The sequence below is a fragment of the Salvelinus namaycush genome, chromosome 1 (assembly GCF_016432855.1).
Source record: "Salvelinus namaycush isolate Seneca chromosome 1, SaNama_1.0, whole genome shotgun sequence".
In the NCBI taxonomy this organism is placed as follows: Eukaryota; Metazoa; Chordata; class Actinopteri; order Salmoniformes; family Salmonidae; genus Salvelinus; species Salvelinus namaycush.
This window is the reverse complement of record NC_052307.1, coordinates 60,570,501-60,597,025: the sequence shown is the minus strand read 5'-3', so window position 1 is coordinate 60,597,025 and position 26,525 is coordinate 60,570,501. Positions and strand designations below refer to the sequence as shown.

The 26,525-nt window shown below is 46.4% G+C and overlaps 1 protein-coding gene across 2 annotated transcripts in view; it reads left to right on the top strand.

Moving 5' to 3' along the window:
* Positions 1-26,525, top strand: part of LOC120046551 (CD276 antigen-like) — a 79,641-nt gene that overhangs the window by 3,849 nt on the left and 49,267 nt on the right. For both annotated transcript variants that reach the window (XM_038991900.1, XM_038991892.1), the window contains exons 2-4: positions 9,009-9,104; positions 19,051-19,401; positions 22,829-23,125. In XM_038991900.1, coding sequence (XP_038847828.1) covers positions 9,020-9,104; positions 19,051-19,401; positions 22,829-23,125 — 733 coding nt within the window. In that variant the 5' untranslated portion in view covers positions 9,009-9,019. The remainder of the gene's footprint in view (positions 1-9,008; positions 9,105-19,050; positions 19,402-22,828; positions 23,126-26,525) is intronic.

The window sequence follows — 26,525 nt, the reverse complement described above, 5'->3', positions numbered from 1 at the left end:
GGGCCGCCCCCAGGTGCTGAGTGTAGGTAGCAACACATCTGCCACACTGATCCTCAACACTGGAGCTCCACAGGGGTGTGTGCTCAGTCCCCTCTTGTACTCCCTGTTCACCCACGACTGCATGGCCAGGCACGACTCCAACACCATCATTAAGTTTGCAGACGATACAACAGTGGTAGGCCTGATCACAGACAACGACGAGACAGCCTATAGGGAGGTCAGAGACCTGGCCGTGTGGTGCCAGAATAACAACCTATCCCTCAACGTAACCAAGACTAAGGAGATGATTGTGGACTACAGGAAAAGGAGGACCGAGCACGCCCCCATTCTCATCGACGGGGCTGTAGTGGAGCAGGTTGAGAGCTTCAAGTTCCTCTGTGTCCACATCAACAACAAACTAGCATGGTCCAAACATACCAAGACAGTCGTGAAGAGGGCACGACAAATCCTATTCCCCCTCAGGAAACTAAAAAGATTTGGCATGGGTCCTGAGATCCTCAAAAGGTTCTACAGCTGCACCATCGAGAGCATCCTGACTGGTTGCATCACTGCCTGGTATGGCAACTGCTCGGCCTCCGACCGCAAGGCACTACAAAGGGTAGTGCGAATGGCCCAGTACATCACTGGGGCCAAGCTTCCTACCATCCAGGACCTCTATACCAGGCGGTGTCAGAGGAAGGCCCTAAAAATTGTCAAAGCCTCCAGCCACCCTAGTCATAGACTGTTATCTCTGCTACCGCACGGCAAGTGGTACCGGAGCGCCAAGTCTATGTCCAAGAGGCTTCTAAATAGCTTCTACCCCCAAGCCATAAGACTCCTGAACATTTAGTCGAATGGCTACCCAGACTATTTGCATTGCCCCCCCTCCCCCTCTTTACACCACTGCTACTCTGTTGTCATCTATGCATAGTCACTTTAATAACTCTACCTACTAGGGATGAAACGGTTACCGGTTTCACGATAAACCGCAGTAAAATTCCCAGCGATTAGTATTACCGTTTCAAATTTTTAAAATTGTTTTGTGTGAAAACACAGCAGAGGGCATTGACAGTGCTCTGGGTTTTTTTCAGCCTTCTAAGAGGACCAAATCGGAAGTGGGGTCGTATTTTGGGTTTTACAAGAGTGCTGAGGGAAACTTAATTGAAGATGGTCACCCTGTCTGCAGAACATGCAAAAACAAATCACTGGGGCAACACTTAAAATCTCTTGAGTCAGCTTCGTGACCACCACGCACTACTTTATAGTGAATGCAAGGTAAGTTAACTTTTAGCTCAATGCATGATGGGGGGACTTCGGAATGGGGGAAAATGTCATGGTTTGTCTGTCTAACTTGATAATAGCTTGTTAATAATGTAAACTGAAGCTTTCAGTGTTACCTACTCTTGTAAAAACACTACACGTTATTATGCTGATGTATGCGTCGTGTGTCTGTAGACTCTTCGCCCATTGCACACGATAACACGTTATGTAGTTTAGTCACACTAGCAAAATATTATGTTAAATTAAAATCCGGCAGACGTCGACTTGGTTGTAAAAGTGTTCCAACAGGAGAAACACTATAAACTTCTATACAAGACTCCTGTATTTATGTCAATTGTTCGGCTCATTGCAATTATCACTGTCTTCATTTGTATTTATGCATGGGGTAATTGCATATACTCAATGCAACACAGAAGATAGACTGTGTGTGTGTGTGTGTAAGTGAATAATTAGAATTATAATGTAACAACACTAATAATAATAATACATTTTATATTCCCTTGTTTACAGAGTGGGCGTGCAGCAGGCAAACCCAGTGATGCTACTGGTCACTCCTCATCTACAGTTGTGACACAGACACTCGATCAAACATTTAAAAAGCAGGCTGCTTAGGCACCCACATCAAAAAATGCTCAAGACTTCACTGCAGCCCTTTCATATTACATTGCAAAGGACATGATGGCATTTCAAATTGTTTAGAGGCCTGGCTTTCTGAGGCTGATGGAGGTTGCCGTGCCTCACTACAAAGTGAGTGCTGCTAATTTTATTTGCTGTTTGTTTATTTGATTTGCTTACTTAAGGTTGTGTTCATTTAAAGCTGCACTAGGGAAACTTATACCTCTCATGGCCACATGGTGCCATCTTTAATGTTTATGTTATTATTTTAGTGTTTATGCACACAAAAAGTTCATAGTGCTGCTAATTTTATTTGTTGTTTGTTGGATTTCAATATAAAACTTGGTGAAATGATTTCAGTGTGGGTATCAGTACTTTTTGAAAATTTCCAGCACGTTTTAACAACACCTTGATAATACTGATAATAATTACTTGTTACTTTTATCTCTTATTCTTATCTGTATTTATCTGAAACTGCATTGTTGGTTGGGGGCTCGTAAGTAAGCATTTCACTGTAAGGTGAATACCTGTTGTATTCGGAGCATGTGACTAATAACATTTGATTTGATTTTGACATCTGTGCCCAGTGGGTGGTCTCCTATTTGTTGGAATCGTTGTGGTTGGAACTTGGAACACATAGCAGCATTACCCAGAGATGGGAGGGGGAAAATGTTCAAGCCCAGTGCAACATAGGGCAAACAACCTGGGTGATTATAAAGTATGATAAGGTCTTCTAGAACAGAGGTTCCTAAACTGTGGGGCGTTTAATGAACTTAGTCCATTTTTCAAGTTACTCCTGATAGTTTTAATAGTAGAATGCACAAGGTGCAATTTCGAATAGTAGAATGCACAAGGTGCAATTTCTAAATTGGGTAGTGCATCATCAGTCCCTCTTATCATGTCAGTCATTGCAGACCTGAGAGAGCTATTTATGACTTGTTAGAAATGTCCAGATCAACTAGGGGTGTTCCCCCATTCTGGAAGGGGGGTCTGCCTGAGTGAAAAGGTTTGGGAAACCCTGTTCTAGAATATGACAGGTAACCACCACCAAGAATGACACAATCTGCCTGGATGTCTAGGACTTTCAGTGACTCCCAAACAATGACATACTGTACCTACCCTATCATTCATTTCCCTGTAGCAACAATTTGTACTTTTACTTTGTCACTTTTTCCCCACTTAGAATCGGTTTTATCAAATAAAAGTTAATTCACCAAGCCGATGTAATGTCATTGTTGTTTTACAGAGGGTTACAATGCAATTATAATTTCTTTACCCATATCTCAATGTCTCAACTTTTATATAAGGCTTTGCTTTATACACTGCTCAAAAAAATAAAGGGAACACTTAAACAACACAATGTAACTCCAAGTCAATCACACTTCTGTGAAATCAAACTGTCCACTTAGGAAGCAACACTGATTGACAATAAATTGCACATGCTGTTGTGCAAATGGAATAGACAAAAGGTGGAAATTATAGGCAATTAGCAAGACACCCCCAATAAAGGAGTGATTCTGCAGGTGGTGACCACAGACCACTTCTCAGTTCCTATGCTTCCTGGCTGATGTTTTGGTCACTTTTGAATGCTGGCGGTGCTCTCACTCTAGTGGTAACATGAGACGGAGTCTACAACCCACACAAGTGGCTCAGGTAGTGCAGCTCATCCAGGATGGCACATCAATGCGAGCTGTGGCAAGAAGGTTTGCTGTGTCTGTCAGCGTAGTGTCCAGAGCATGGAGGCGCTACCAGGAGACAGGCCAGTACATCAGGAGACGTGGAGGAGGCCGTAGGAGGGCAACAACCCAGCAGCAGGACCGCTACCTCCGCCTTTGTGCAAAGAGTAGCACTGCCAGAGCCCTGCAAAATGACCTCCAGCAGGCCACAAATGTGCATGTGTCAGCATATGGTCTCACAAGGGCTCTGAGGATCTCATCTCGGTACCTAATGGCAGTCAGGCTACCTCTGGCGAGCACATGGAGGGCTGTACGGCCCCACAAAGAAATGCCACCCCACACCATGACTGACCCACCGCCAAACCGGTCATGTTGGAGGATGTTGCAGGCAGCAGAACGTTCTCCACGGCGTCTCCAGACTCTGTCAGGTCTGTCACATGTGCTCATGTGCTCAATGTGAACCTGCTTTCATCTGTGAAGAGCACAGGGCGCCAGTGGCGAATTTGCCAATATTGGTGTTCTCTGGCAAATGCCAAACGTCCTGCACGGTGTTGGGCTGTAAGCACAACCCCCACCTGTGGACATCGGGCCCTCATACCACCCTCATGGAGTCTGTTTCTGACCGTTTGAGCAGACACATGCACATTTGTGGCCTGCTGGAGGTCATTTTGCAGGGCTCTGGCAGTGCTACTCTTTGCACAAAGGCGGAGGTAGCGGTCCTGCTGCTGGGTTGTTGCCCTCCTACGGCCTCCTCCATGTCTCCTGATGTACTGGCCTGTCTCCTGGTAGCGCCTCCATGCTCTGGACACTACGCTGACAGACACAGCAAACCTTCTTGCCACAGCTCGCATTGATGTGCCATCCTGGATGAGCTGCACTACCTGAGCCACTTGTGTGGGTTGTAGACTCCGTCTCATGTTACCACTAGAGTGAGAGCACCGCCAGCATTCAAAAGTGACCAAAACATCAGCCAGGAAGCATAGGAACTGAGAAGTGGTCTGTGGTCACCACCTGCAGAATCACTCCTTTATTGGGGGTGTCTTGCTAATTGCCTATAATTTCCACCTTTTGTCTATTCCATTTGCACAACAGCATGTGCAATTTATTGTCAATCAGTGTTGCTTCCTAAGTGGACAGTTTGATTTCACAGAAGTGTGATTGACTTGGAGTTACATTGTGTTGTTTAAGTGTTCCCTTTATTTTTTTGAGCAGTGTATTTCTCCTTGAGGTTAGAGTTATCATCAGACCAGTGGTTCAATGCTGCGTTAGAGGACTGGGCTTCAGAACCACTGGTCTGATGATGTCTATCATATGACTGTCAGAGCAGAGCAGCTGGGCTTTCTTGGCAGGTACAGCATCCTGGAGGGATACGATAGTCTTTGATACTAAGCTGGCTAGAGAGGAAATTATAACCGACGTTGGGGAAAGACGAGAAATACTTGATACTTAAAATGGAGGGAAAAGCATGAGCAATATCAGACTTTTCCAGCAAACACCTTAAGTTTAGGTAATACCATTTGTGTACGTGATACCACAACCTATAAATCCACAACAAATGTAAATGGATCTGCTGAGTGAAGATAGAGTACAGATTTATTGCACTCGTTAGTGTACTGAAATAATTCCTGCCTTCCTGACCTCTGACATTAAGCTGGCCAAAATAAGCTGGGTAGCGCAGGGAGTGAGGAAAAAGGGGATTTACCAGTCCTGGTGTAGAATGTAGACAGCGGGACGGGAAATAACGTTGAGTAATTCAATACAAAAAATGGGAATGCCAGACAGCCTCGACAGACAGTGGCTTTCACACTGCGTACCAGTCATGTGTCAGGAAATCTGACTTGTGACTATGAAAAGCTCTTAGGTATGTCATCTGTTTGTCGTAATGTTTTCTATGCATGCCATGAGTGTATGTTATGACACATACAATGCATCAGCCTTGCCATGAATAACTTGAAGCCAGTGATCAGGACAAATATTTCTAGATAGTGAGCTCCCTAGTCCCTAATCCTAGCGTGCTAAATGAATTATGGGCTGGCCGCTGCTGCCTGCTGGACAGCTGTCCAGACCAGAGGGAGACAGACAGATAGACTGACAGACAGCCAGGCTCCAGGGAACAGTCCTATTATGGAAGTAGCTTTGTGTGGAAGTTACCTTTCTACCCACATCCTTTCTTTCTGCTGAGCTCATCTGGACACTTCATGGAAAGTCTTTCATCATAGGTTTTCATCTAAGCCAAGGAATTAAGCTGATGACCATAGCAGTGTTGATGTGAATCGGAACATTTGGCAATGCACAAACCTGGATAGTTGTAAACTGTTTGTAATTCATTTATTACAAATGCATTTAGCTCTCTAACTGTAAGAAGTAGGCTATGTTTACATAGGTTATGATTGAGTATTTGGTGGGGATTTGTTTTGTTCTATCTCAGTAGCGTTGTTAATAGCAGTACAAACCGAAGTGAGTGTCAGAGGCTTCTACTTTTCATCTTTGTGGACAGACAAATCTGGTCACCATAGGTGAAGACTGCATTAACCATACCTCTTAGTGTACTTTTGTGCTATCTGCTTATGTTGTAGCCTGCCTACCCACAAGCCACCTGATACCATGCCGTCATGTTGAACCCAGTTGGCATTACCCCTTATAGTCCTTATTCTCCCCTTACAGCCTCTCTCTCTCTCTCTGGGGGTTGTCAACAGGGTATGCTAGCTGTGTCAGGATTCAGGAAGGGAGGGAGAATAGCGGGCAGGAGAGGGCATGAGTGTTGAGGGAGAATACAGTACAGGATATACTGTATGCCAAAGGGAAATGAGGAGTTCAATAACAGAGCGGAAACAGATCTCTGTTTACCTGGCACAATATGCAATAGAATAACTATACACATAATTAAATTATATGTAGACAGTATCCTTTTAATCATAATCAGTATTGTCCAGTCTGTGAGGTCTGTGCTATTATAGTATACTGGATAGTTTTAGTATTTCATTTTTGATATTGCATGTACTTTCAGGGGCTTTATAGGAGTATTTCACTAGTTGGTCAGTGTCCACCCCTCCCGTCTATGTACAGGTCATTGTTAGTGCACACACACACACAATCCAGGGTTTCCGTTATGAAAACGTGGCCCCGGACATTTGACCTGCAGCATTTTAATTTACTGGACATTTGAGACATTTACCTGACCCATGTGCATTGGGTGCGCAACCTGATTAGGGCGTCCAACCTGAATAGGGCGTCCACTCCCGGTGCTCAGAATGACAGAAATCACAGTTAGATTACGGAATTTAATATTAACAGAACATGCAAGTCGAGGATGCAATGACGTGTGTCCTTCTTTCCGCACACTTTGAAGATGTTAGAATTACTGTCCACATGTACTTTTCCTCAGCCAACAACACGAGTTACGAACCGCCAAATCCCAAGCCTATGCATAGACGGCGTGTGAGTTTCAAGTTTGGGGAAGCATATTTTCACCATAAAACTGCACCTTTATATCAAAGCATTCCATGCATCATTGCATTTGCAAACTTATATAAGATATCTTACTATATTTGAAATGTGATGAGTAGATTGGATAGTCATAATTTAGGCTAATAATATAATTGAAATCCCTGTTTGCAAAAAAGACCGGTCAATCATGGCTGAGCGCGTATAGCGTAGAGCCTTGGGCTATAGGGTATATCCGATACGTTTCTTATTTCATTGCATGGAAAAAAAAAACATGTTATGCATTTCTTATGCACTTGAAAGGATATGACTGGAGACATTAGCAGAATCTTTTTTAATACGACAAATGACAGGGTAGCCTACTCTGCTGACACTGACAAACAGATCAATAAAAGTCACGTTGTCCATATAATGGGCCTATGAGAATCGGAGACACAAATAGAATATGACGTCCATCTAATGTTAACTACGGGATCAGTGTCCCTATACCGGGACGGTTGAGCTAACGTGCGCTAATGTGATTAGCATGACGTTGTAAGTAACAAAAATTATATGGGCAGAAAGCTTAAATTCTAGTTAATCTAACTGCACTGTCCATTTCAAAATCAAGTTTTATATTCAAATGTAGGAACTGGGTTCTACAGTTTGAACCCCTGCTGTCTCTGGCTCCAGGAAGAGTAGCTGCTGCTTTTGCAACAGCTAATGGGGTTCCTAATAAAATAGCAAATACTAAATATACCCACTCTGCCCGGCCATCTAGATGTGTGAAAGTTAGTGAACTGTATAAGCTAATGATCCATCATGTATGACATTCCTGGGAGTGTGTAAACTTAAATGTTGTATTACCATATCATCAATTGACCAATTCGGCACATTTGGCAGACTTGATACAAAATATTGTCCAGTATTGCAATGCTTCACTGGATCATTCTGAAACTTTGCACGCACACGTCTGCCAGCTCCTAAACTGCAATATTATATGATAGCCTTTCTCTTGCATTTCAAAGTTGATGAAATAAAAAAATATATATTTTTCGGCTTTTCTATTTTTTTTAAGGCCTAAAGCCAGCTATTACTGGCTAACGGAAACCCTGACACACACACACACACACACACACACACACACACACACACACACACACACACACACACACACACACACACACACACACACACACACACACACACACACACACACACACACACACACACACAGTGTCTCTGCCGTCTCCCACCAATAGACTGGTGGAAGACAGGAGACAGTTTTGTGTGGTAGGAGTCAGTAGAGTTCTAATGTTTTCCCACTGGTGGGCGTCCTGAAGCCACTAGACGAATAACTCGGCTGTTTCCTGTCAGAATGGAAGTTCCCTTCACTCAGCTCTAATGACCTGAAAGAAATGCCTAGTACTGTGTACGGCTCTCTTACTCTCTCTCTCTTCCCTATTTCTCTCCCTATCTCTCTCTTCCTCTCTATCAATTCCATTTCAATTGATGGGCTTTATTGGCATGGGAAACATATGTTAACATTGCCAAAGCAAGTGAAGTAGATAATAAACAAAAGTGAAATAAACAATACAAATTAACAGTAAACATTACACTCACAAAAGTTCAAAAGAATAAACACATTTCAAATGTCATATTATGTGCAAATAGTTCAAGTACAAAAGAGAAAATAAATAAACATAAATATGGGTTGTATTTACAATGATGTTTGTTCTTCAATGGTTGCACTTTTCTTGTGGCAACAGGTCACAATCCAGCTCTCTCTCTCTTTCTCTCTCTCTCTCCCTCACTCTCCTCTCTCTATTTTATTTCTCTTTCTCTCTCTCTCTTTCCCTCTCTCTTGCAGGATTTCCCACAGCTGGTTTAATGTTGACATTTGATTTAGTTGACATGGGCGGTAGCTGTTTGCACTCCCCTGTCTTTCTTTTGATGATTTCTTGTCTGAAATGTTATATTTAAATTAATTGGGCCAGAGTGAATCAGATCATGTCTCTGTGTTTGTTTCCACAGTGCTGTGTCTGATGAGGCTGACCCGCGCTACCGAGACCCCCAGGAAGACCATGCTGTCCCTCCTGCTGCCCACTCTGCTTGCTGTGCAAGCTCTCGGTGGGTGGTGTCCCCCTGTCCCCCTCCCCAGCCCGCCATTACCCAGAGATCAAAGCTACCACCAAGTGTAATTCCACCGCCATCTAAACAATACGCCCAACAGGGGTTTTAGTCATTCCCTTCAAATAAATGACAAGGAAGACAGAACCACAGCTCAAATGAATATCCTTAACAGTGCAAAAAAGTAAAGACAATGAAAACCTTACAGAATGGGAACATTTGGAACGTTGTGACTTAACAGACGGAAAGTTAGATTTGGACAGGAAAATTGGTTGGGTTTGTCCTTCTCTAGCCAGAGCTGGAATGGAGCCCTGGGGGAGTTAGTATGGTGAGGTCCTGCCTGAGAAGAGACTTGCAAAGAGTGTAGTTTTTCTCCAGTGAGTCAGAGAGTGTGGTGGGGGAGTCAGCCTCTCATGTTCCAGTAAGGGGGAGTTGTGGTTGGTGTAGCCTGGGCACTAGGCAGCAGGGTTGTTGTAGTGCTCAGGGCAGTGTGCTGGAGTCAGCAGTCAGACAGAGACTCTGAGAGTGAGAGAGCTAGGAGCAGGGCTTCATTAGGGCCTAGTACTGTTCCAGCTTAATGGGTCTCTGGCCTGCTCATTACTGGCTGTGGTGGCTGCCTGGGCCCTCTCACTGGGAGGGAGGGAAGGCGGCGTCTCGGACAGATTCTGTGCATCTCTTTAAGTTGTAGTTAATAATGTTTTTGCCTCACAAACCACATGATTGTCCTTTATTTACTTACTGGAATTTACTGTTGAATTAAGGATTTACAGTATTAGGTAACACTGTACAGCATGTTTTAGTTCATACACTAAGTCATGTGCTTTGAAAGTCTGTCGATAGAGACAGACTGTCATGTGGAAATAGTGAGTGGGTGTGCATGTGTGTATGTGCTGGTGTGTGTGTGTCTGTATCTGTGTGTGAGACCTGGGGTCCTCTGGGCCTGTTGTCTCCAGTAGGTCTCTGATTAGGATTATAGGCCCTTGCTAATCCCACTTGTTTTCTACAGTGTCTCTCCTCTACTCCGCCATTAAATAACCGTATCAGTGTCACTCCTGTGCTGCACCATTAAATACCCCTATCTCCACACAGGATTACACTCTGAGGCTGCCACATTGCCGCTGCACTCTCCCAAGACAACCTCTAGTTGAGTACAGAGGTAGAGTCCCCGTCTAAGCTGTTGGTGTGTAACATTGTCTTGGTGCGTAAAATAAGAAAATGTTGCTTAGCACAGCTGTTGTCAGTTCTTCTGCAGAGGGACTCGTCCCCAATGGAATTGTTGCTTAATGTGGCGGTGACAGGTTTCTTTGTTTCAGTATACATATACACTGAGTATACATGACATAAACTGACCAGGTGAAAGCTATGATCCCTTATTGATGTCCCTTGTTAAATCCACTTCAATCAGTGTAGATGAAGGGGAGGAGACTGATTAAAGAAGGACTTTTAAGCCTTGAGACAATTGAGACATAGATTGTGTATGTGTGCCATTCAGAGGGTGAATGGGCAAGACACAAAATGTAAGTGCCTTTGAACGGGATATGGTAGTAGGTGCCAGGCGCACCGGTTTGGGTCAAGAACTGCAACTCTGCTGGGTTTCCTGTGTATCAAGAATGGTCCACCACCCAAAGGACATCCAGCCAACTTGACACAACTGTGGGAAGCATTGGAGTCAACATGGGCCAGCATCCCTGTGGAGCACTTTCGACACCTTGTAGAGTCAATGCCCCGACGATTTGGGAAACAAGGTGTCCCTAATGTTTGCTATACTTAGTGTACTTTTAATGCAAATCAAATCAAATTCTATTGGTCACATACACATGGTTAGCAGATGGTATTGCGAGTGTAGCGAAATGTTTATGCTTCTAGATCCGACAGTGCAGCAGTGTCTAACAGGTAATATCTAGCAGTGACAGAGCTGCTAAGATGCAATAGATAGTATAGAATTGATAGTGAAGGATACAGTATACTGTATAGACATATGAGATCAGTAATGCGAGATATGTAAACATACTTAAAGTGGCAAGTGTTCCATTTATTAAAGTGGCCAATGATATCAAGTCTGTAGGTAGGCAGCCGCCTCTCTGTGCTAGTGGTGGGTGTTTAACAATCTGATGGCCTGGAGATAGAAGCTGTTTTTCAATCTCTCTGTCCCAGCTTTGATGCACCTGTGCTGACCTCGCCTTCTGGATGGAAGCAGGGTGAACAGGCAGTGGCTTGGGCCTTCCTGTGACATCGGGTGTTGTAGGTGGCCTGGAAGGCAGGTAGTTTGCCCCCGGTGATGCATTGCGCAGACTGCACCACCTTTTGGAGAGCCCTGCGGTTGTGGGCGGTGCAGTTGCCGTACCAGGCGGTGAAACAGTCCGACAGGATGCTCTCAATTGGGCACCTGTAAAACTTAGTGAGGGTTTTCGGTGACAGCCACATTTTTGCAGCCTCAGGAGGTTGAAGAGGCGCTGTTGCGCCTTCTTCACCACACTGTCTGTGTGCATGGACCATTTCAGTTTGTCGGTGATATATACACAGAGGAACTTAAAACTTTCCACCTCCACTGCTGTCCCGTCGATGTGGATGAGGGGTGCTCCCTTTGCTGTTTCCTGAAGTCCACGATCATCTCTTTTGTTTTGCTGACATTGAGTGAGAGGTTATTTTCCTGAGCCAGACTCCGAGGGTCCTCACCTCCTACCTGTAGGCTGTCTCGTCATTTTTGGTTATCAAGCCTACCACTGTCATCTGCAAACTTGATGATTGAGTTGGAGGCCGTTAATAACCCTGAATTGCACTAGACTAGAAGCAGTACTCTCAGTGGGGTTGTTCTGAGGTAACAGGCAAGCACCAGCAGCAGCACCACTACAGTAAGTAGACCTAGTATCCAGGCTCCATAAGCAGCATTAGCAGCTGAGAGGCAGTAGAGCCAGTAGTGTAAAGCAGAAGCATTAACAGGATGCTGTCTGGCTAATTGCTTGTTGTCATGCTCTCTGTTCTGTCAGCACTGCCACCAGCCTGCCAGGCCTCTGCCATTTGCTGCTGCTTGCGCCCACCTGCCCGCTCTTAGCATCTCCATGTTAAAAGGGAAATTGTAGTCATGCAAATGCAAAAATGGCAAGCTGACCTGGATTCAGTTTTAATGACGAGAGCTGGGAGGTAGTTCGAATTAATTAGCATAATTGAATAGATCACATCTAGTGTGGCAGTCAGAGAGCGGCAGACGTTATGGCAAGGCCCTGAAGCGTGTAAATAGCTCACGCCCGCATCTCTGGTGTACCCTTTGAGGTCTGCTAACTAGGAATGCCCTCTCCCTGTCCTCCTTTTCTCTTCACAGCAATTGATTCTGTAGAGAGGGGACTCTTTGGCCCGCGCAGAAATTCAATTTCGGGTTATTACCCCGTATCAGTGATGTTCTTGCTAATTTGATTGTGGCCAGTGAAGTATCCTTTTAAAAACAATCGAGGACAGGCTCGACAAAGATTGCTTCTGCTGCGATGCATACATAATGCCCAGTCAGTCTACTAGCAGGTTGGCTACTGCACTGAGCTGCTGGCCCCTCCCTCTCTCTCCCCGCTCACTCTGCACTGTAGCCTAGCCATTTAAACAGAGTGCATTACCCATCAAGCACCTCATGATTATTTGAACAAGTCCTAAAAAAGCTATCTTGTGGGATCGCTTAAACATTGATGCGCGTAACGTGCCGAGATTGCAGTTCTGCGTGGTGAGCGCTGAGCGGGGCCTGGGGGCTGCTGGGGCCTGGAGCCAAATATATTTGTGTTTAGTGGGCTGTGATGAACAGGATGAATGACCCACCACCACAGCTCTGATCTGTGCCTGTAAAGCAGCATCATTGCTTGGTGCTGAGTAAGAAGCTTCCCTGCCTGACACACAGAGAGAGGAGACACTTACCTACAGGTTGTTACCACAGTTACCGGGTGCTTCTATGGTTACAGGGCCCTGAGTGAGGTCACTGTGTCTCAGGAGAGGCGGGGTCAGGTGTTTCCATGGTTACAGTGCCCTGAGTGAGGTCACTGTGTCTCGGGAGAGGCGGGGTCAGGTGTTGCCATGGTTACAGGGCCCTGAGTGAGGTCACAATGTCTCAGGAGGAGACAGGCTCAGGTTAACATCCAGACACACAGCCCCAGCCACTGAGCCTTTAACCTCTTAACCCCCTGCATTAATGTAGACATCCACTGCTCCCCGACCCCTTCATAAGGCAGAACAAAATTGCAGCCTGAGATTTGAGCAAAGACTCTGCCCTCCCAGACATGGCTTTGGTTATTACCAGGGCCAGCAGGTGTCAAACACTTGTCTATCTGAGGGATTAGAACCCAAACATTTGCCACCCCTACAATAATACAGTTTTGCTTTCTGATCAACTTAGCTTGGCTTTTCTGTAATCGTATGCATAGCGTATAGGCTCACCTTAACCCCAGTCATTTGGATTAAGCTGCACAAACTCAAATCCACCCCACCCTCTCTCCTGCTGGGATGGATTTGCTCCTATGGCTCGCTCCTCATACTCATCCCAGGTTGTGTTCTCTCTCTTCTCTCTCAGGCAGGTGGTGGAGGAAGGTTAGGCTTGTCCTTATCTCCCAGGCAGCTCCTCTGCAACTGGCCCCCATTATCTGCCTGTCAGAGCCCATTAACAGCTTATTGACGGGATATGAGACCAGCTCCCCCTGATAAAGCACCCGCCCGCCCTGTCTGTGGAGAGAAGAAGATGGAGAGAGCATAAACGACAAATGAGAGAGGGAGAAAGAGAGATAGACAGACAGAGTCAGGAGAAAGGAAGTGTGGTGCATCTTGATTTATTACGTTGCTGAAAATAAGCAACCTGAGCTCCTAGCTATCTGCACCTCATATATCTCTCACAGACAGAGATGGCTTTCACACTATGATGACTGTAGCCCAGATATGGGGAGACAGTGTTAAATTGGTAAATGTCATGAGTGACCCCATTATTCAAGGCTCAGAGACCTACATAATCCCCTCCATTTTGTGTCTCTCTTTCAGGAGGGGAGGAAAGGCTCAGGTTTAGAATAGATTCCCTATGTGTCGTGAGGGATAATTCCCAGCAGTGTTACGCTGACCACGTCTAAAATACTACTACATCTCTCAATGTATTCCAGATGTTGCTTTTTATTTGTGTTCCCCTGGACGTATTTGAAAGGTTTTGGGCTTGGAAACGCTTTGAAGAAAGGCTTTAGTTGGCGTGTTTGAACAACGACATTGACTGAAAGAATATCTGTTGTGAAAGGCCACTAAGCATCTGTGAACTTCCTGTTCGTTAGATATTCCGGTGGGCCATTCGTGTAAAGACCAACATGTCTGGAGCTGCAGTACTTTTGACCACCCGATGGGGGCATTATTGCCACAGCTTTTGAAGCAGCTCACTACTTAGCCAGACAGAACACTAACTACACTGCCTGTGTGTGTTTACTTAGTTAAGTCAATATTACCGCCTCAATTTGCCTTCCAGTGTATGTATGTCTGTGCACTCTTATCATGGCTGTTCCTTTATGCCGTGTTCGACAAAGGGGCTTTACCATATCTCTGAACATGTGTACCTAACATCTTCTAATGAACAGTACTACTGGTAGCTCTGCCATCTGTTATCGAGCAGGGGTAATTTAACCTCTGTGTAAGGTGCCTATTGGCCTAGTATGTGATAACCTATGTGCTGTTCAATGTTATGAAGCACATTTCACTATTTTTGAAATGTAACTAGGCAAGTCAGTTAAGAACACATTTTTATTTACAATGACAGCCTACTAGGGAACAGTGGGTTAACTGCCTTGTTCGGGGGCAGCACAACATATTTTTACCTTGTCAGCTCTGGGATTTGATCCAGCAACCTTTCAGTTACTGGCCTAATGTTATAACCACTAGGCTACCTGCCGCCCCTTTATTGGAGAAGCAGTTATGAACCAGGGTTATTGAGAAGTGTGGGTTATTGCATCAGGAGCTGGAGGGAGATGGAAGTTGTGGTCTTATTGAAGCCCTTGTGTTTAACAGCCCAGGTTATTAAAGGGATCCGGTTATTACAGGTTTAGGTATTTCTGTTTAGGATTGTGTTCCATTGACCAGGGTCAGCTGAATGGCAATGGAACATCAACACTGAATGTGTAGGCTATGTGTTGCATTCTCCTAGATGTGGATACGGGGGTACCTTCTATTGAACTGAGTGAATTCAACTTTAGTGATCGCAAGCAGAGTGAGATGTTAATGTGTTTGTGTGTGCCTGCGTGTAGGTGTGTATGTAAGGTGTCACTGAACACGGTGATTGGGACCCGTCTGTTGTGGAGCAGTACTATGACAGTGGATATTGTAGTGTCAGAATGCCCTGTGTCTCAGACTGACTCTCACAGTGCTGTGGAGCTGTCAGGAGCCAGGACTGAGCTGAATAACAATGCCCTCTGCTTGTGGATGTGTGTGTGTGTGCATGGGTGCGTGCGTATGCCTGGCTGTGTGTGTGTGTGTGTGTGTGTGTGTGTGTGTGTGTGTGTGTGTGTGTGTGTGTGTGTGTGTGTGTGTGTGTGTGTGTGTGTGTGTGTGTGTGTGTGTGTTTGTGTGCACCTGCCTGCGTCTGAAGGACGGAGGTGAGATGTCACTGCCGCTGTGGCTAAGGAATTTGTTTACCAAGAGCCATGTTGTGTCACCTTGTCAGCTGCCTATGTATGAAGCCTGTGGTTCTCCTCCCAGCCCCTGTCAGCCTGCTGCCTGCCATGCCTGCCATGCTGCTTTACACTCAGCAGGCCCCTCATTCCCTCTGCTCCACTCATCTGTATAGCTTAGTTTAGCACTAGCCGGGGCTAATCTGTACTAGCAGGGATATCCGTGCAGCGAACTATTCATCTAAGCTCACAAGTTCCGTGTGGCTCTCGAGTAGGGCTGGGAATTGCCAGGGACCTCACGATACGATATTATCTCGATACTTAGGTGCCAATACGATATGTATTGCGATTCTCACGATTCTATATGTATTGCGATTCAATACTGGGATTTTATTGTGATTCCATGGTCCAAACATATTGCTCACCGTATGTCTGCTGCAGAGGGATGAGAGAGAGCCATGTGAAAAATATTTTAGAAATAAAAGTGCTGAAAACACTACTATCCTGATATGGAACTGTGTAGATTTTTACCCCATCACTACTCTTGAGGCTGCATCTGTACTGGTGAGCTTAGCACTAGGCTAGCCAGGGCCCAGTGACAGCATCACTGTTATCTTGAGCTGAGGTAGGGGTTGAAGAGACAGCCCAGGGATTAGGGAGGCGGAGGGGATGAGGGGAGTGAGTGATGTAAATATCCAACAGGGCCATTGCTAGCTTGCTTGCCTACCTGCCTCTTCCTCCCTGCCTGTATGTCTGCCCTCCTTTCTCCCTGCCTGCCTGCCTGCATGTCTGGCGCTCCGCTCTGAGGGAAGAGTGCCAGCCAGCGCTCACAGGGCTTTAATGAGTTTATTTCATGTCGGCTGTGAAAGTGCACGGCTCTGTCTCTCTCACAGGCTCTCAAACAGAGCCGGGCCCATAAACACAAAGTGCAGGGTGTAAATCTGCCCTGCCGTCCCCTCCCTCCCTCCACCACTCTCTGCTCTGAGCATCTCTTTATCGCCTCTCAGGGGCCGGGGAGAGCCCTTAACCCTCCTCGCTCAAATAGGGAGACACCACCTCTCACAATACACTTTTTCAACCACAACCTCCTAGACCAAATGTTTTATTTAAATAGGCAAGTTAGTTAAGAACAAATTCTTATTTACAATGACGGCCTACCGGGGAACAGTGGGTTAACTGCCTTGCTCAGGGGCAGAACGACAGATTTTTACCTTGTCAGCTCGGGGATTTGATCCAACTACCTTTCGGTTACTGGCCCAACACTCTAACCACTAGGCTGCCTGCCGCCCCCAAAGCAGTTATCACAAATACTACAGTATTTGTGCTAACTGTGTTGTGTTTGTTGGAGATATCTAGAAGTTAAAAGCAGAAACAATACCAGTTTGCCCAACCCGTGTTTCACCTCTGAAGGAATAGGACATCAGATGCTTACTCACAGTTTCCATGACGTCAGAGCTAAAAGCCCCTCCCCCCTGGGTGCAGTGAAGTGGGTGTGAAACGCTGTGCTCTCCTGCTGCTCTCAGTCTGTCTGTGAATGTCTGTCAGTGTGTTAACATGCTGCCCCAATGTCCTGCTGCACCCTTACCAGACCGGCACCAGGAAAAGGGTCACTGGTTAGAGGGAGAAAGAGATTGAAGGAGAGAGGGATGAGTACCTATCTCTTCCCTGACTTGGGCCCTGTCCTGAGTTAGGGGATTAGCGATGGGCTGCAGTGCTCTCCCCTCCTGGATTGTTTCCTGATATTATCTTTAAGTGCACGCTCAAAGCTGCCCTCTCACTCTCTTTCCTCTCTCCTCTCTTCCATCATTTCCCCCCTCTCTGCCCTCTCTTCCCTCTCTCCCCCTCTCCTCTCCCCTCTCCAATTCTCTCCCCCTACCTCCCTCTCACCTCTCCTCCTCTGTGAACCCATTGGAGTGAGTCATTCCGGTCTGCTCTGGGAGTGATCTAATTGCTGTGTCTCCTCCCTCCTCTGTGTGCATGCCTCTGTGGGGGCCGTCACTTCCACTACAGTCCTACCAAAGTGCCTGTTGCCTATTCATTACCCAGAAAGCACTACAAAAACACACACGCACACAAACTAGTAGAACGTTAGTCTGGTAGACAGCCATACCGCCCTACAATAACCCCTGCTACTGTAATGGTATGCCATAATTACTGGATTGGATTGTCGACTGTGCTGTGGCACGGCAGAGGAAGTGTAGTCACATTATGGGGCTATAGAAAAACATCACACCACTGTGTGTAAATTAAAAAGCTGCTTTGTGATTTTCACAGGGGTTGGGAGGAACTGTAGTGCATCACCTAGAATGACATTCTTGTATTAGTTAGTTACTGGGGCTTGTTTCCATGGTTTTCTGGATGTGGTGGATGGTATATTTTTGGATGTTGAGGTGTTGGCAAATTGTCTGTTTTGCCAAGTTTTCCTTTGGCCTGTAGTTACATGAAGATCCAGCAGGTGGCAGTGTGCCTATAGATGAGCAGGGGGATATTGGTGAATGTGGGGTCTCCTGTGAGGTTTGGTGTCTACCAAAATATCTTTGCCTTGACTGAGCATCCTCATCCACGGATTGCACTCGGAGGAAAGTGTTGTTTGTTGATAATGGGGAAATCAATTGTTACACCTCAATCACAACTATTTCATGCAAAAGTGTGTGATTGTTATTAAATCTGAAAGACATGAGTACAGAAGAGATTCTCATAAAGAATAGCAACAGTCGAGTACAGGATGCATCACACTAGATGCAGGGGGATTTCAGGGGTTGGAATGGCTTTTTCTGTCCTGATGTTCATCACACAATCAGACCTGTAGAAGTGGAGACAGGAATAAATTGAGAATGGTTTAGCTGTAGCCTCCTCTCTCTGTGGTGTCTGAGATGGCTACTAAGCCAGAATGATTATGCAGAGCCTGCTCTTGGCTGCAGAGAGGACAGGGGAGGGGAGGGTAGGGGAGGAGAGAAGAGGAGAGGAGAGAACAGAAGAAGAGAGAAGAGGAGAGAACAGAAGCGTCCAGTCTAGACAAGCAGTCTGGAGATCAGATGCCTTAAGGAGGGTTTCCGCTTTAAAACAAAACAAATCACACTCACCATTGAGCAACTTAACCCAGTGTTCTGTTGAGGGAGACACTACACTCTGGAGAGAGATGGAGAGTGTTCTTTCTCACCAGACAGACCACTATCTAGACTATTAACTCACCACAGTCTCCAAGTGGATATTTAGGAGCTACATCTTTATTGCAGTTCATTCATCCCCCTAAAGCTTATTTCGACATCTCTCTCCACTACACGGCTAAACACACAGGTCTATGTTTAATGTTATTGACATACTCTCCTCTCTCTCCTATCTAGCTGTCCTGGAAGTGCATGTCCCAGAGCTGCCAGTGGTGGCGCTGTATGGCATGGACACCACCCTCAACTGTTCCTTCAGCCACGCCTCTCCCTTCAACCTGTCTGACCTCAGTGTCTTCTGGCAGCTGACGGACACCAAGCGCAGCGTGCACAGCTACTGGGCCAGCCAGGACCAGCTGGCAGACCAGGGAGAGCGCTACGCCAACCGCACCAGCCTGTACCCCTCTCAGCTGGGCGCGGGCAACGCTTCGCTCCTCTTGAGAGGGGTCCGGGTGGCCGATGAGGGTAGCTACACCTGCTTCGTCAGGGTGGAAGACTACGGCAGTGCAGCCCTACTGCTCCAGGTAGCAGGTGAGTCTGTTCATTTATTACCTTTATTCAACTAGGTAAGTCATTGAGAACACATTCTCTTTTAAGTTTTACAATAACGACCTCAGACTGGGAAAGCTGGACCAATGCTTGGCCTATAGCTACCACATCTTTCGCGATACATCTTTCCTCGAATCCTGTCTCAAAACACATTGGAGAAGAAGGTCAGAGGATGAGGACCTTGGATCGTCTCCTCCAATACGGTTGAAAAGGAGGTGAGGAGAAGGAGACACCTCAAGGGCTTCACATAGAGGAAGTAGAATCCCCTCTTTAACCTTTTACTGCAGTGGGATAAATCAGGGTCACACAGAGTGTTTCTTGGTAGTCTTAAAACAAATCTACTTTGAAACAAAAGTATACACCTCTCACTCATGGTTATCGGCAGCAACAAAAAAAAGAAGACACTTGTACCATGTCAGATATAGAGGTGAAATGTATTACATTTTTAGTTTGCATCCCAATATTACACTTTATATAAACTCAGCAAAAAAGAAACGTCCTCTCACTGTCAACTGCGTTTATTTTCAGCAAACTTAACATGTGTGAATATTTGTATGAACATAACAAGATTCAACAACTGAGACAAACAATGAACAAGTTCCACCGACATGTGACTAACAGAAATTGAATAATGTGTCCGTGAACAAAGGGGGGGTCAAAATCAAAAGTTACAGTCAGTATCTGGTGTGGCCACTAGCTGCATTAAGTACTGCAGTACATCTCATCCTCATGGACTGCACCAGATTTGCCAGTTCTTGCTGTGAGAACTCTTCCACCAAGGCACCTGCAAGTTTCCGGACATTTCTGGGGGGAATGGCCCTAGCCCTCACCCTCCGATCCAATAGGTCCCAGACGTGCTCAATGGGATTGAGATCTGGGCTCTTCGCTGGCCATGGCAGAACACTGACATTCCTGTCTTGCAGGAAATCACGCACAGAATGAGCAGTATGGCTGGTGGCATTGTCATGCTGGAGGGTCATGTCAGGATGAGCCTGCAGGAAGGGTACCACATGAGGAGGATTTCTTCCCTGTAACGCACAGCATTGAAATTGCCTGCAATGACAACAAGCTCAGTCCGATGATGCTGTGGCACACTGCCCCAGACCATGACGGACCCTCCACCTCCAAATCGATCCCGCTCCAGAGTACAGGCCTCGGTGTAACGCTCATTCCTTTGAAGATAAACGCGAATCCGACCATCACCCATGGTGAGGCAAAACCGTGACTCGTCAGTGAAGAGCACTTTTTGCCAGTCCTATCTGGTCCAGCGACGGTGGGTTTGTGCCCATAGGCGATGTTGTTGCCGGTGATGTCTGGTGAGAACCTGCCTTACAACAGGCCTACAAGCCCTCAGTCTAGCCTCTCTCAGCCTATTGCAGACAGTCTGAGCACTGATGGAGGTATTGTGCGTTCCTGGTGTAACTCGGGCAGTTGTTGTTGCCAACCTGTACCTGTCCCGCAGGTGTGATGTTCGGATGTACCGATCCTATGCAGGTGTTGGTACACGTGGTCTGCCACTGCGAGGACGATCAGCTGTCCGCCCTGTCTCCCAGTAGCGCTGTCTTTGGCGTCTTACAGTACGGACATTGCAATTTAGTGCCCTGGCCACAACTGTAGTCCTCATGCCTCCTTGCAGCATGCCTAAGGCACGTTCACACAGATGAGCAGGGACCCTGGGCATCTTTCTTTTGGTGTTTTTCAGAGTCAGTAGAATGGCCTCTTTAGTGTCCTAAGTTTTCATAACTGTGACCTTAATTGCCTACCGTCTGTAAGCTGTTAGTGTCTTAACGACCGTTCCACAGGTGCATGTTCATTAATTGTTTAAGCATGGGAAACAGTGTTTAAATACTTCACAATGAGGATCTGTGAAGTTATTTGGATTTTTACGAATTATCTTTGAAAGACAGGGTCCTGAAAAAGGGACGTTTGTTTTTTTGCTGAGTTTACATCACAGAAGACTGAATTATAACAAAACTGTTTCACATAGAAACACCAGATTTCCGTTTTTAATTTTTTATTCATGTTTATCAATTATTAAATGATTAAATAATTCCACCCATGAGGCCACTAGAGGGCAATTTGGTCACACATCACAGGCCCTTCTTTGGTAATCATGCGAGACCTTTAGGATCGATGCCTAACACAACACAGAAATTGGTCATGAAACACTTAGTTCCGCCAGGGATGCACGATAACATGATTGGTCGATACTTCCTGATTGTGGTCCTCTGGTTGTGGTCAATCACTGGCTTTGATTATTAGTTCCTGCGAAGATTGATTGTTATTAACAGCTCGGTGATGAAGGTGGTTTTTCCATCAGAGGACCATCATCACAACTGATTGCACTTTATAATTATTCTTCATGGCTTCACACACAGTGTTGGTGAACTCCTCCCTCCCTCACCACTAATTTCCACGTTTTGTTGTTAAATGGGTCCTTTCCTCTAAGGATGTATGTGCATTAAGCAGTGTTAACGTTCAACAGTTTTCCTTTTGGCTGGCTAGTCTGGGTAGAGAAAAGATAAACAATGACACAGTAGCTCAAACAGTGACAAATTGTCCCCTTTTCATGCATTCAATTCGTAGAAGTATTATTTTTAGCTGGCATTTACAGTCAACATCATAGAGCTCCCTACCCACAGTGCTCTGAGAAAATGATGGGTCTCTGTGGAAATCTGCCTGTCAGTCAAATGGATAGCCAGGGAGGTTAGTGGCAGGCTGACATTCCGTCTTAGTGCTGAGAGAGAGAGAGCGAGAGAGTCCACTTTTCAAAAGGCAACTCGCATGAAGTTATTTAATCTCCTTCTTCTCCCTCCCTGTCCTCCCCATTGTTTGCTGTGTTATGATTGGCTCAGGGAATACAGCCTCCTCTCTCTGCCCGCCACCTCTCTGGTTGTGTTTTAGCTCAGGGGATTGGAGAGCCGGGCATTCATTCCAGGCTGAGGATTCACCCCCCTCACCTCCTCACCGCACGCCCCCTCCTGCCAAACCCCTGAACAGAGCACAGCAGTCCCAAATTCTCGGAGCCGTGCCTATTTCCCCCAGGCCCCCCATCCGGGCCGGGCCAGGCTGTGGTGGTTGCGTTGTATTGTGAGGCAGCTTGGCTCAGAGCCGTGGCTCTCTCCAGGGAGGAGAAGAAGGACGTCAGAGAGGAGCACCAGGATATGCTGCAGATGATGTCTCTGGGATCTTAAGCTCGATGTTATGCTAAGCTCCCTAAATGTAATTAACAATTTAATGGGAATCATGTTAAACAATTCCCTGGGTGTCCCTCACTGGTGATAATCTGGCTAAAACTCTGTATGTCTCTGCTCCCCCCTCTCCCTCCAGCCCCCTACTCCAAGCTTCTGGCGACTTGGCTAAAACTCTGTGTGTGTCTGTTCTTGTCCCCTCCTCTCTCCCCCCTCAGCCCCCTACTCCAAGCCTCTGGTGACCCTGGAGCCGGACTCCAACTTGCGGCCGGGTGACGAGGTGGCGCTGACCTGCGTGGCGTACGGTGGCTACCCTGAGGCTGACGTACTGTGGCAGGACGGGGGCGGGCACAACCTGACGGACAACGTCACCACCTCCCTGGTAGCCAATGAGGAGGGGCTGTTCAGCATGCGCAGTGTCCTGACTGTCACCCTGGAGCCCAATAGCACTTACAGCTGCAGACTGACCAACCCATTATTGGGCGAGGACGGCCACGCCTCCGTCACCATCACAGGTGTGTGTGTGTCTATGTGTATCTGTGTGTCCCATTGCTGTCTGTCTTCCCTGACAAAGGCCCTAGCCTCTGGAAAGTAAACAGGCTAACATTCAGAGACTTCCCACAGTGTTTTAATGTTGCCAGTTCAGGATAATCTTGTTTTCAGTCACACAGGAGCACGGCTGCCTATTAAAGTCTTGTATGCATTTGGAAATCAATCCGTCAGTCAAATGTTATGCCTTGAATATTCAGCTAGCTGTTCAGAGCGCCACAGAACTGAAGGGAAATAATGAAATGTTCAATTATGCTCCAATAAGCCTAACCATCAGTTTCCACACATCGTTAAATCACATCAGTGGGTAATTATTTCCCAGATGATTCCTATGAAACAAAAATAACTACTCATCTGACATTTGGTAATGCTAGAAGGTGATAAAGGATATACAGTAATATTACAGCTAAGTGGAAGTAATGGTGGTGCAGCAGCTGTACAGCCTACAGAGCAGACTCTTAGCTCTAGCCTGTCTCTCAGCTGAAGCTACAGCCAATGTCTGCCAACCAGGAAGTGGGTCAATATGTTTACATTGCTCTTTTGGGGTGAGTGGTGTAATGTCTTCCTGGACTGTGTGGGTGGTGGCTTTGTGTGGTGGCCCTGGGGTCTTCCCTGTCCCATCCCCAGTCCCCGACCCCCTGTCCCCGGGCTGCCTTACTGGTGTACGTAATGCTTATCGTTTGGAGTGTTTAGTGTGTGTCTGACGGGCCAAGGCTGGCTCTCTAATGGGAGCAGTGCTGTGTGAAATGGCTCATAAATAAGAAGAGGTGGCCGGGACCTGCTCTCTGGGCTGAAGCAGAGCTGGGAGGGGGAGGTCACCCTACGCCCAGGTCAGGGAGTGTGTGTGTGTGTGTGTTTGTCTGTGTGCTGTGTGTGTCAGGTCAGTAAGTGCTGCTCCGCTGGGCTGGGAAATGACTGCTGTCTCCGTGCTGCTGGGGCCGGCAGGGCCCTGAGCCTGATGGCCTATTCCACAGCTCCACACTCTACAGTCATGACAAGGCCTCCGGGGTATTACAATGTTGCTAAATCCACAGTAGGAAGAGACATGACATGAAGAAGTCAACAAGTGTTGCCGTTAAGCCCATAGTATGATTACTGTTTACATGTTGCAGTAGACTTTAGAAAAGTGGAACTACTGGAGACAATTGCATCTGTGGTTTTAGTAAAGGACATAGATATGCATAGATATGCATAGATATGCTCTCTCTGTTGAGAGAGAACGTAAGGCTGATTAGGTGCCTGTCTAAGGCATTCTAGATGTTGCCTCAGGCGGTGAACTGGTTCAGATCATGGTGTTATTTCAGTGGTCCAGATCTATAGAGGTGATGGGAAGATAGAGGTGAATCCTGACAGAGCAGAGGAGGAAATGGACATAGAAGCGATGATCTGAAGCAGTATGAAAGGACTGAGAACTAGGTATGGTTGTGATCTTCGTCAGTCGGTGTGTCAAGGAAGAGTTCCTCTCAGACTGAGCAGTTGTTCCTCATCCAACCCGAAACCCAGCAGAGCACCTGTTCTGTTAGACTAGTGGAAAGCCTTTGTTCTCCACAGAGAGGCAGTTTGTGTCGAGCGCAGAAACCTGCTGATAACGAAAAGTGATCTGTTCAGCTCAGTGGAAAGGAAGGAATTACCCACGCTCTGAAGCTGTCCTAGAGAAAAACCAGGCAAGGCTACGGAGAATAACACAGCCAACCTATGAAAGGGAATAGACCAGCCAAAAAGAAAGAGAGGCCGAGGGATGAGAGAGAGAATGAGAGATGGAAAGAGAGAAAGGATGGAACAAACTCAGAGACAAAGCTGCAAAGCTTTTGATTAAAGCCGTGGAGTGGCCAGGATCTGAGCGCTCTGGGGCTAGTTGGAGAATATTCATTTATCTCACTCTAACCAGCACAGCTTGATGATGGCCTAACTTGTTAGTAAACAAGTGGCAGATTTATTTTGGTGTGCCGGGATACAAGGGGCTTGTTTGATATGAAAATGTATTTGCATTTGTTTACAACAGCTGCTGTATGCTTAACAACTTCTGTAATTAATTTTGACCTCGCAGAACTCTTCTGGAGTGTGTGCTGAGCAGAGTTTATATAGTAAATATACTGGATAATCACAGCACTGCACCCACCACACACCAGACTGAGGCAGGCTGAGAATCCTATTATAGGGAGGGGTGTAATCTCCTTAAGATTCCAAATGGACTATTCCCCACCCAATAGGAGAGAGAGGGAGGGAGGGAGGGAGGGAGGGAGGGAGGGAGGGAGGGAGGGAGGGAGGGAGGGAGGGAGGGAGGGAACGAACAAGCACATTAAAATTTCACACTTTCCTCAATCTCTGATTGAAAAATTACAATAGTAATACAACTCTCCCTCTGGGAAAAGAAATAGTTTGACAAGGTTAATTTGGAGACAATGAACCCCTAACTGTACGGAACGGTGTGTGGGGTGCGTGTGAAGCCATGTGTTGAGACGGTATGGGTTAAGAAGTTATACTTGTGAACCATGCCATCATCATTAGCACCACTGTCAATAGTAGTACCTCCCCCATGACACAACACGTGCCTGGCTAAATACTGCATACACAATACTGCCATTTACAACTGAAATATCTCGCTGCAGGTTAGAAGAGGTCATGTCAGGCTTGAGCCCTAAATGACCGTATCATGTGTTGGTTCAACAGCTGTTGGGAGAGAGACAACAATGTGTGTTGGTAGTAGGATATTGATGGATGCAGCAGCAGGATACAGTAGGATCCAACTTGGAACAGACACAAAGAGATGCCTGGCATCCAGCGTCCATGGACGAGACAAGAGGCAGCAGCTGCAGCAGTCCTTGTATGAACCCAGGCAGGCTGGCAGGCTGCCTCCCTCCTCAGCCTCCTCTCTGCCTCCTCAAATCAAATCAAATTTATTTATATAGCTCTTCGTACATCAGCTGATATCTCAAAGTGCTGTACAGAAACCCAGCCTAAAACCCCAAACAGCAAGCAATGCAAGTGTAGAAGCACGGTGGCTAGGAAAAACTCCCTAGAAAGGCCAAAACCTAGGAAGAAACCTAGAGAGGAACCAGGCTATGAGGGGTGGCCAGTCCTCTTCTGGCTGTGCCGGGTGGAGATTATAACAGAACATGGCCAAGATGTTCAAATGTTCATAAATGACCAGCATGGTCAAATAATAATAATCACAGTAGTTGTTGAGGGTGCAGAAAGTCAGCACCTCAGTAAAGTAAATGTCAGTTGGCTTTTCATCCTCAGCCACCTCTCCCTCATCTCCCTCCTCAGCCTCCTCTCCCTCATCTCCCTCCTCAGCCTCCTCTCTCCCTCCTCAGCCTCCTCTCCCTCATCTCCCTCCTCAGCCTGCTCTCCCTCATCTCCCTC